At 36.6% G+C, this 12,006-nt stretch overlaps 1 protein-coding gene across 2 annotated transcripts in view; it reads left to right on the top strand.

Annotated features, from left to right (window-relative positions):
* Positions 1 to 12,006, top strand: part of ITGA4 (integrin subunit alpha 4) — an 80,403-nt gene that overhangs the window by 26,972 nt on the left and 41,425 nt on the right. For both annotated transcript variants that reach the window (XM_070422639.1, XM_070422641.1), the window contains 3 exons: positions 3,651 to 3,762; positions 10,258 to 10,352; positions 11,533 to 11,623. In XM_070422639.1, the coding sequence (XP_070278740.1) occupies positions 3,651 to 3,762; positions 10,258 to 10,352; positions 11,533 to 11,623 (298 nt within the window). The remainder of the gene's footprint in view (positions 1 to 3,650; positions 3,763 to 10,257; positions 10,353 to 11,532; positions 11,624 to 12,006) is intronic.

The raw sequence follows: 12,006 nt of genomic DNA, 5'->3' as shown, positions 1-12,006 counted from the left end.
ACATCTAATTTGAAAGCATGATGTTTGCATCCTTCAAAATGTGGATTTCTTATTTAGTGATTGTCCTTATATGATTTAATAAAAATAAAATATTACTTGAAGTAGAAGAGAAAATATTTCATATTTTCAATTTCTTGATTTGACCATTGACCATCAAGACAGGTTTTGATAAAATGTTAATTTGCACAACTAATATAGATTGATAAGAATATAAAATTGACATAGTTTCTTCCACAGTGGATATAGGATTTGTAGAAATATGTAATTATTGCTTATTGTTGAGTTTTAAATTATGGACAGGTCAATTAAAAGAGTTCTGCTGGCCTTGTCTTGCCAGCCTAACTTCTTGACCTTAAATCAAAGCAGAGAATTGATAGGGTCTTCATGGGGTCCTTTGGGCCTGCCTTGGTTTAAGAGCATGAGTGGGTTTTGAGAACATTAGTTCATTTCTTAAGGCATAGGTAGGATTTAACAAAGTAAAATCTGTTTCAAGAAGGTATTTGTAATCTTATTTAATCAGTGGTTCCACACCATTTAATAAATTTCTATATTAAACATCAGACTAAACTTTTTAAACTTTAAGAGGAAATCTATACTAATAATAGACAAATATGTAAATTGACCATCCCTCCACGATGCCCACCGCCAATCAGGAGTGAGTATGCAAATTAACCCAACAAAGATGGCGGGCCTGTGGCCAGTGCACATGCACGCCAGCGCCAAGCAGCTGGGGTCCCAGGGACGCTACTGGAGTGTCCGGTCCTGTCAGCCCAGCCTGGGGGCAGCTGGAGTTCCCAGTCATTTTGGTTTCTGCAGCCCCTGGACTGGAAGCAGAAACCAAGAGCACCGGGTGCACCAGGAATTCTGGGAATTGTAGTTCTGATGGCAGCCCCCTGGACGGGAAGCGGAAGCCTAGAGCGCGGGGAGCACCAGGAATGCTGGGAATCGTAGTTCTGGTGGCAGATTCATTGCAGGATCTCCTAGACCAGTGATGGCAACCCTTTTGAGCTCGGTGTGTCAGCATTTTGAAAACCCTAACTTAACTCTGGTGCCGTGTCACATATAGAAATTTTTTGATATTTGCAACCATAGTAAAACAAAGATTTATATTTTTGATATTTATTTTATATATTTAAATGCCATTTAACAAAGAAAAATCAACCAAAAAAAATGAGTTCGCATGTCACCTCTGACACGCATGTCATAGGTTCGCCATCACTGTCCTAGACACTAGAGCAAAGTGAGCCTGAAGCAAGTTACTGTTGCAGGTAGGGGATGGAGGGAAAGCAAAGGTGAGAGACATAAGTAAAGTCAGAGTGTTGAGGAAAAATTAAAAGGAAGATATCCTGCAACTTCTAGGAAATCTCCACCAATGGAGCAAAGAAAAAAAAAAGACCTCTATTATTCTGTGAGCACCAAACCACACTGGGTTGGAGTCTCAGACAACTTGCTCATATGATTTCAAAGACAGACAGAAACTCCTGGATTGGAGAGGGCTCCCCTGAGGGCTCCCAGTTTGGAGAGGGTGCAGGTTGGGCTGAGGGACCTGCCCCTATGCACAAATTTCGTGCACCGGGCCCCTAGTAGTCTTATAAAGCTGAGAGATTCTGAAAGTTCCAGATGTAGAGCAGAAAAGTTATGTATGTGTTGTAATTTTCTGTACTGTTTTAATCTAAATTTAATAGTAAAAGCTTATTATCTGCAAAGCGATCATACCTCATTAATAGTGATGTCATATATTATTACTTTTTCTGGCAGAGCTATTTCACACTTCCCTATCCATAAGTGGTCTTCCTTAGACTAGCTACATCATCATTCTGCATTCTTCTCTTTCCCTTCTCTTTGTAACTAAACTTTTTGAGAATAGTTTGAACAGTAACATCTATACCTAAAATAAGGCAATATAGGACCTTGTTGTTCTCATTGAAATCTTAAGCAATCCTAATATGAAAACCAGATAAAAGTGGAGCTCATTTGCTTAAAGGGCAAAAGAGGAGCTGTACCCACAAGTCTACCCTTTTGTTCTTTCCTCACTCCTGCCCTGAGGCACCACTATTGAACACTGGGGTTACAAATCGTAATTGATTTCAGCTTTTAAAGCTTACTCTGGCGTTGATTATTCTTGCTTTGCTCCTTTCTAACTTCTTGTTTTATACCTCTCTAAAAAGGCACTAACCACTACCACAAAGGAATTATATTATATACTTATTAGTTTGGTTTGCTAATATCTGTTCCTCTCCTGGAATGTAGACACCCTGTGGAAAGGGCTCATCTGTCTTGTTTACTGCTGTTTCCTCCGGGCCTGAAAGAGTCCTGGACAAGTAGGTGCTCAGTAATTATTTGTTAATGAACTCAAGAAATACTGGTACTTGAATGAATATGGCTTCCACCTACTTCTACTTAAATAGCTCTCAGGGGTCCGCAGCGAACCCTTGGTCACCGTTCTCTGTGACTGGAGAATGCTCGCAGAAGAGTGATTACCCCTTTCTGAAGCTCTCCCCTGGAACTTCAGTGCCTTTGCATTTCCTTAGGTCTGCACCTTCTCGTCCTTGTTGGAGTCTCTTCTGCCTTCTGCTCTTTAAATTAGGTGATTCTCTGGGAGCAAAATCAGTAAAGGAATTTTTTAGTTGGAAAGTAAAAGGTGAAGGGCACTAGCCAAGGGGAAGGAGATGCGTCTACTTAGGAAATGATGAATAGACCTATTTGAGCAGAGGAATGAGTAAGTAGTGCATGGATATTTCTTCTACAAGAGAGTGACATGATTGGCATTTAGAGAGTCTGGTAGCTATGATTGCAACATAATGGAATGTCTTAACTGTAGTAACTCATTTTCCCACTTCAGGGATAGTGGTTGACCATCGATGTTCATGGCTGCTGGAATACAGTTCCAAAGGCCAGCTTCGGTCGCATCACTCCTCAACTCAGAAACCTTCAGCAGCTTCCTATTGTCCTCTAAATCGAGAGTAAATTTCCCCCAGTGTTCACAGTCCCACCCTACAAGGATCCAATCTGAATATTTTGTTCTCACTCATTATACACACTGTTCATGATAGCAAAAGTCTTTGGAATTTGTGCTTTGCTGATAATTTCCTCTGTGTATCAAAATTATGCCCATCCTTCAATAGTTATCTTGAATATTGTTTATGAAATTTCTCCCGGCTCTCACAATTACATATACTTTCCTTGCTCTTTGATATTACCAAGCAGTCTGTACTTCTAAGTCATTTACATGCTTGTGTGTAGCTTTTCCTGTAACTCTGGGCTTCTTTAGAAAAGGGCCTGTGACATATAAACACATGCCTATTCCTTTTCACTTGTTCAGTCTGTAGAGTGCAGTACCTGCAGTTGGAACTCGATAAATATTTGCTAAATTGAATTATCAAAATGATTTATTGGATTTTTCAAAACTAAGAATCATGAGTTTGACCATTTTTTATATCCTTTGAGCTCTAATCATACTATTATGTGTTGACATGTGCTTGATAAATATTTATTGAATTGAACTGAGATGTGTGTACTACAGCTCAGTCTGTAGTTTGTCCAACTTGTTTGAAGCATTAGAAAAAAATCAATATCCAATTACAACAGTAAATCATGTGTAAAGTTGTCAGGGAGTGTTATAATGACACCTTTCTCCCCTTTCTATCTAGGGAGCAGTAATGAATGAAATGGAAACAGCGCTCGTTGGAAGTGACAAATATGCTGCAAGATTTGGGGAATCTATAGTTAATCTTGGTGACATCGACAATGATGGCTTTGAAGGTAAGTAAAAGTATCCAATTTAGTATTTGATTTCCACTTTTAAAATGGTAGATGGAAGAAAATATGATTGGAGTTTTATGTTGTTTGTCTTTCTATAGAAAATGGGCCCAGAATGTATGCTCTTTTTTTCTTTTTTTAGTCACACCTGACTTCTCCTTAGTTGTCAGCTATTGATTCTTACTGTTGTTATATGCCATTGGTTCTGAGGCACCATTGGTTATGAGTGGCATTTTTTGTGCCCCTAAAAAAATGCTGTTAAATTGTGACCCACGATTTTTCTATTCTAGAAAGGATTCTGATTTCAGAAATGTTAAAATGTGGAGAAAATGTATGTCATAGATTCGTTGGACCCTATTCTTTCACTATTGTTACAATAAAGACCCAGTGGAGGCTGGCTGTAGAGCTGGCACAGGGTTCTGGAAGCCCCTGCTATACCAGGAGTTCCTTGTTCAGCTGTAGCATTGTGGGAGGATCTGAGGGATCCCATGATTGAGTCCTGAGCAGTGGTGAGGGTGCAACTAGCAGACTCAAGAATAGTGGCTATTTATCAACTGATATGGGACAATTTCAATAATAGAATAGTTGGTACCATCGTAACTATGCCTATTGCCTAGAAATCAGCCCAGCTGCTGAAGTACTTGTTTCTACCAGCCTTCCCTCTTAAAATTTGTTTTTTCCAATCTAGCCCTGAGTGATTACCAAGTCTGTTAAAACTGGGCATACAATGATGAATAGGCCCTAGCCAGTTTGGGTCAGTGGATAGAGCATCGGCCTGCGGACTGGAGGGTCCCAGGTTCGATTCCTGCCAAGGGCACATGCCTGGGTGTGGGCTCGATCCCCAGTAGGGGGCGTGTAGGAGGCAGCCGATCAATGATTCTCTCTCATCATTGATGTTTCTATCTTTCCCTCTTCCTTCCTCTCTGAAATCAATAAAGAAATATAAAAATAAATAAATAAATAAATGAAATGATCAATAGGTTTGAGAGAATGTGTGATTCATGGAGTTCAGCAAATAAGTGTTTGATATTTATTTTCAGAGCTAGAATTGTGTCTTCTTGATATAGTCATTGATGATTGCTATATGGTAATATTAGGTCAAAATTTATATGGATACCAAAAAATTAGTGGAGTACTGTTAATTCTCACTTCTTTAATTTCTTTTTATGCCTAAGTGCTTCCTTCTTTCTACTTTAGATGTCTAAAATGTTACTCTGCAAGGAGAAAGTTAGTGGATTGTTGAACATATGCTTTCAATGAGCCCCATTAAATGTAAGATAGTGTAATTTTGTATACAAACATTACCATTTCTGGAATTTTTTTTACTATATTAAAAACAAAAGGATAGATATTTTTATGATTATGATTATACAAATAACATTTTACATTAAAGAGTTTATAAAATTCTATGATAGATATTCTGAGTTAATTTTTGTGCATGGTATAAGGTAGTGGTCTAGTTTCATTCTTTTGCATGTAGCTGTCCAGTTTTCCCATCACCATTTATTACTGTTTTTCCATTGTATATTCTTAAATGAATTGACTATATATATATGTGTGTGTGTGTGTGTGTGTGTGTGTGTGTGTGTGTGTTTGTAGATTTATTTCTGGGATCTCTCTTCTGTTCCAATGATCTATATGTCTATTTTTATGCCACTATCATGCTATTTTGATTAGTATAGCTTTGTAATACAGTTTGAAATCAGGGAATGTGATGTCTCTGGCTTTGTTTTTCTTAAGATCGCTGTGGCTATTCAGGCCTTTTTGTGGTTCAATACAAATTTTAGGATTTTTTTTCTAATTCTGTGAATAATGCCCCTGGAGTTTTGATAGGGATTGCAATAATTCGTAGATTGCTTTCAGTAATATGGACACTTTAACAATATTAATTCTTTCAATTCATGAACATGAAGAACCTTTCCATTTATTTTTGTCTCCATTTTTTTATTAATGTCTTAAAGTTTTCAGTATATAGGTCTTTCACCTCTTTAATTTATTTCTAAGTATTTGATTCTTTTTGGTGCAGTTGTAAATAGGATTATTTTCTTAGTTACTCTTTCTAGTAGTTTGTTAGGGTATAGAAACACAACAGATTTTTGTATATTGATTTTGTACCCTGCAACATTACTGCAATTTTTTATTCTAACAGGTTTTTTGGTGAAGTCTTTAGGGCAGGGGACCTCAAACTTTTTAAACAGGGGGCCAGTTCACTGTCCCTCAGACCGTTGGAGGGCCGGACTATAGTTTAAAAAAAAACTATGAACAAATTCCTATGCACACTGCACATATCTTATTTTGAAGTAAAAAAACAAAACAGGAACAAATACAGTATTTGTATTTGCATGTGGCCCGCGGGCCGTAGTTTGAGGACCCCGGCTTTAGGGTTTTCTACAAATAAAAATCATGTAATAGGCAAACTGTGACAGTTCTACTTCTCCCTGTCCAATTTGAATGCCTTTCGTTTTTCTTTTATGTACCTAATTGTTCTGGCTAGGACTTTAATAGTATGTGGAATAAAAGTTGTGAGAGTGGGCATTCTTGAATTGTTTCTAATAATAGATGAAAAGGTTTGAGGCTTGTTGTACATGGCCTTTATGATGTTGAGGTATGTTCCTTCTAGACCCATTTTGCTGAGCATTTTTGTCACAAATGTGTGGTAAACTTGGTCAAATGCTTTTTTTTGCATCTATTGTGATGATGATTTTTATCTTTGCTTTTATTGTTGATTGATTTGTGAACGTTGAACCATCAACGTTGGACCATCCTTGCATCCCTGAAATAAATCCAATGTGGTCAGAATGTGTGATCCTTTTAATGTACAATTGAATTTGGTTTGCTATATTTTTCAAAGGATTTCTGTGTACATCAGGGATATTGGCCTGTACTTTTCTCTTTTTGTGTTCTGTTTTAAAAACATATATTTTTATTGATTTCAGAGGCGAAAGGAGAGGAAGAGAGCGACATACATCAATGATGAGAGAGAATCATTGATCGGCCAACTCCTGCACACACCCCCCACTGGGGATCGAGCCCACATGTGCCCTTGGCTGGAATCAAATCTGGGACCCCCCAGTCCGCAGGCCAACACTTTATCCACTGAGCCAAACCAGCCAGGGCTTTTTGTGGTGTTCTTGTCTGCTTTTGGTATCAGGATACTTCTGGTCTCATAAGACAAGTTTGGCAGCCCTTCCTCCTTTTCAATTTTTTGAAGGCGTTGAGAAGGATAGGTATTAAATATTAATGTTTGGGCCCTAACCAGTTTGGCTCAGTGGATAGAGCGTCGGCCTGCGGACTGAAGGGTCCCAGGTTCGATTCCAGCCAGGGGCATGTACCTCGTTTGCGGGCACATCCCCAGTAGGAGGTGTGCAGGAGGCAGCTGATCAATGTTTCTCTCTCATCGATGTTTCTAACTCTCTATCCCTCTCCCTTCCTCTCTGTGAAAAATCAATAAAATATATATTTTTTAAAAATCTTAATGTTTGGTAGAATCCACCAGTTAAGTCATCGGGTTCTAGGCTTGTGTTTCTTGGGAGATTTTCAATTACCAATTCAGTCTATTCCGGTTTACTATTTTTCATGTTCAATCTTAGATGAGTGTATGTTTCCAGGAATTTATCCATTTCTTCCAAGTTGTCCAACTTGTTGGCATATAATTATTCATAGTAATCTTTTATGATTCCTTTTATTTCTTTGTTGACCTCATTGGTTAAGTAGCATGTTGTTTAATTTCCATATATTTGTAATTTTTCCAGTTTTCTTCTTATAATTGATTTCTAGTTTTATACCATTGTGGTCAGAAAAGATGTTAGGTATGATTTCAATCTTCTTAAATTTATTCAGACTTGCTTTGTGGCTTAACTATCTGCACTGGAGAATGTTCCATTTGTACTTCACTAGAATCTCTATTCTGCTGTTCTTGGATGGAATGTTCTATATATATTTATTAAATCTATCAGGTTTAATGTGTTATTTAAAGCCCATGTTTCTTATTGATTTTCTGTCTGGAAATCATTGGTGTAAGTGGGGTATTCTAGTTTCCTATTATTATAGTATACTATCAATTTCTCCCTTCAAGTCTGTTAATATTTGCTTTATATATTAAGGTGCTTCTATGTTTGCTTCAAAAATATTTGCAAATATTACCTACTTTTGAATTTACTCATGTATCAGTATGTAATTATCTTTTCTGTGTTTTATTACGATCTTTGTTTTAAAGTCTATTTTGTCCTATATAGATACAGCTACTCCAGCTTTCTTTTGGTTTCCATTTACATGGAATATCTTTCAGTCTGTGTGTGTTCTTACATCTGATTAAGTCTCTAGTAGGCCACATATAGATGGGTCTTGTTTTTGTTTATTTGTTTGTCTTCAATCCACTGAGCCACTCTTTTGGTTGAAGATGTTAGTCCATTTACATTTTAAGTAGTTGTTGGTAAGTACGTACTTATTGCCATTTTGTTGTTTTGTAGTTCCTCTCTTCTTGTTTTTTTCCCTTGTGGTTTGATGACTTTCTTTAGTGTTATGTTTAGATTCCTTTCTCATTGTCTTTTGTATATCTACCATCAGTTTTTGCTTTGTAGTTATGAAGAGGCTCATAAATAGCAGTATATTGATTTACAAAACGGTCTACTTTAAGTTGACATCAACTTAAATTTGAATGAATTTTAAAACTCTACATTTTTACTCCCCTTTCCCACACTTTATATTTTTGGTAACAACTTACATTATTCATTTTGTTTATTCCTTAACTAATCACTGTAGTTGTAGTTATTTTTACTACTTCTGTCTTTTAACCTTCATACTATCTTTGTAAGTGCTTAATCCACTACCTTAGCTATATGTTTACTTTTACTGGTGAGATTTATACTTTCATATTTTCTTATTACTAATTAGTTCTCTTTTTTGTTTTAAATAAGTCCCTTTAGCATCTTTTATACTGTAGTCCAAACATTTGCCAGGAGCTGACAGTACAGGGCAGTATTTTTTTCAGCAGAAATTTAGTAGGTGCTCAATAGTTGCCCACTGAATGAACAAATGAATGGGTGTATTTGTGTATGAAAATTTAAAATAATTTGTACAAGTCAAGGAGGGTAACCTTAGCAGGTCAAAACAAAATAAAGTATAAGATATATCAACCAGTTATTTTTATATGAAAATAGAAAAGCTTTTGCAGTTTTAAAACTGCACAGTATTTGTTCTAAAGCAGCGGTTCTCAACCTGTGGGTCACGACCCCTCTGGGGTCGAACGACCCTTTCACAGGGGTCGACTAGGACCATCGGAAAACACATATATAATTACATATTGTTTTGTGATTAATCACTATGCTTTAATTATGTTCAATTTGTAACAATGAAATTGGGGGTCACCACAACATGAGGAACTGTATTAAAGGGTTGCGGTGTTAGGAAGGTTGATAACCACTGGTCTAAAGAATATATTAAAGATTATTTTATTTGCATTGAAATGGCAGTAAAAAACTTCCACCTGGTTTTATAAAAAGTTTTTAGGTCTGATGAACAGTGATAAGAAATGAAAATCATAAAAGCAAACTTTCTATATTTTAGGTTTCTATTAAAGTAATAAGAAAACATTGCATATAAACAAAAATATGAATATACCCAAATAAATAGACATAATACTTAGTAAATAAGTAGAAAAACATAGAGTTTTTTCTCTGTGTACTCTATATTTACAGCACGTAACCAACCATGTCATTCATAGTTTCTATTTTCATTTGGCTTTTTTTTTTATGTGAGTTGATCAAATCTTTTCTCCTGGTGTCAAAATCTGATTTGAATCTTAATAAAGTCATAAAGGTGATACAGTCTTTATTTTATAGAACAAATCTATTTTCTGAAATCTTGTGTGTATGTGTGTATGTGTGTATGTGTGTGTGTGTGTATACAGATACCCTGAACAAATACCTTCATTACTTGCATTGGAACATGAGTTAATTTAGAAGTCATTTTGCAAAGAAAGTAAATCTTAGAACTCAAAGACTCAAAGTAAGGATTCTTTGGTTATGCTCTACATAGATGAGGATAATTGATTATGTTCTAGATGCTGCTCTGAGCACTGTAGATGAATAATGTCCTTCTATGTTGAGTGACAGTTCTCTTATGACCCTGTATTATAGGTGAGGGAACAAGAGACACAGAGACGTTAAGAACTGTGTCCAGTATAACAGCACAGCAGCAATGCTGAGGTCCAGGCCCGGGGGTCTGGCTCTAGAGCCCATGCCCTTAGCCATTCTGTTAAACTGCCTCTCAGACCCATTTACTCTGCTTCTTTCATGCACCCACTATTCTGTACAGCACTGTACATTGTTGTGAGGATATTAGTATTTTGTAATCTTTTTCTAATGAGAAAAGTGTTCATTTTTTTAATAAGGAGTTTCTTATGTTATCTGATATGATTAAGGAACATGCAGGTTAGTTTTCAGAGTTGCATTCTTTATATGAAGGATTTACTTTTCCACCACTTACATTCTTGAATAGATGTTGCTATTGGAGCCCCACAGGAAGATGACTTGCGAGGCGCCATTTATATTTACAATGGTGGAGCAGATGGGATCTCATCGGCCTTCTCACAGGTAGGAGATGATTCCATTTTCAAAAGAAGCATTGGTAATAAAAGCTTCTTTAACATTTCCGGTATTAATGAGACTCCTTTTTCTTAAGTTGTTTGTTCAAAAACTTAACCATTCTATTTCACCATTTTTATCACTGTAGTAGATAGTCTCATTTGTAAGAGTATTGATAAGTCTTTGGAACCATTTTCTCCCCATAAATAAGAGTTCTAGTTCACGTCCATCCTGGTTTGTCGTTAACCTATAAAGATTTCTCTCTGGATTTCATTAAATTCATGTTCTGAGGTAATATCTATACTATTCCAAATGAGCACATTTGGATTTGATTAACTATCATGTCTTGTAGCTAAAGCCCCATATTTCATGGAGATCACACAGAGAGAGCAAACACTCTCTATGTTACTCTGTGTTCTTTCAGTGCAAAGCAGTAAGCCGATAGCACTTTAATAAAGTTCCTGATCTAACTCTGATTTCACTTCTATAATCTGAAAAAATAGACCAGTTCAGGGCACAGAAAACAACTATATGCACATGCAGAGAAGAAAAGCTTTTCCAAAGACACTTTTATGAAAACATTAGCTAATACTGTAATTTCTGATTAGGCAAAAATAGGCATGTGGCTTTCTACATTTAACATGAAAGGCATGTGTTTGTCTAGTAAAAAATACTGATTTTCTAAGTCTGGATAGCAGCCTGATGCTTATAAATCACTATCTAGACATGAAATGAGACACATAGAATAGGAAGCACAGGACTTGAGTTGTCCTTGTCAAATGCTAGGATTCGGTCTGCTAACGGTGGCTTTCCTCATAAGCCTGAGCTGAGGGCTCCACTAAGTGACTCGCAATGCCTTATTTTCCAGATCACTTGTTTGGTAATTCATGCTGGTCAGGGAAATCAATAAGAACCAGAGAGAAGATGGGGAGAGGGGTCGGGACCATTATAGGAGATCTGTATGACATGCTTTCCCTTTGCTCACAAAATAAAGCAAATTTTTTAGATGTCAACTGCCCAGGGAAAGCTGGAAAATTTTGTTTCTCTTAGATACAAGTGTTTGACTTAGCTAAAATGTATTTTGCTCATAAATGTGCCGGGGCATGGGAAGGCTTTTTAACTAAATCACTGCTTCTCTAGGATAGAGGATATTCAAAAGCACTTCTCACTCAACTTACCTGTTTTTTAGAGAATTGAAGGGCTTCAAATCAGCAAATCCTTAAGTATGTTTGGACAGTCCATATCTGGGCAAATTGATGCAGATAATAATGGATATATGGGTGAGTATAAAATTTACCTTATTTTTTATATTGGGATACGCTCTGTTGTGGATTCTATTTATTGAGAAATACATACATTAGAGAGTTCTGATTTACTGATAACTTTTTCCTTCATTTTTAAAGCTTTGTTGAATTCAAGGATGTCTCTGAAATGGTTAAGTAATTCCTGAGCTTTACACTTAGTTATTTAACATTATTCCTTATTCTTTTTAAAAAATATATATTTTATTGATTTTTTACAGAGAGGAAGGGAGAGAGATAGTTAGAAACATCGATGACAGAGAAACCTCGATCAGCTGCCCTGCACACCTCCTACTGGGATGTGCCCGCAACCAAGGTACATGCCCTTGACCGGAATTGAACCTGGGACCGTTCAGTCTGCA

Source organism: Myotis yumanensis, unplaced genomic scaffold (genome assembly GCF_028538775.1).
Source record: "Myotis yumanensis isolate MYYU_CA2020_CCGP unplaced genomic scaffold, mMyoYum1.0.hap1 SCAF_8, whole genome shotgun sequence".
Taxonomy (NCBI): domain Eukaryota; kingdom Metazoa; phylum Chordata; class Mammalia; order Chiroptera; family Vespertilionidae; genus Myotis; species Myotis yumanensis.
This window is presented reverse-complemented; position numbering and strand designations above follow the sequence as displayed.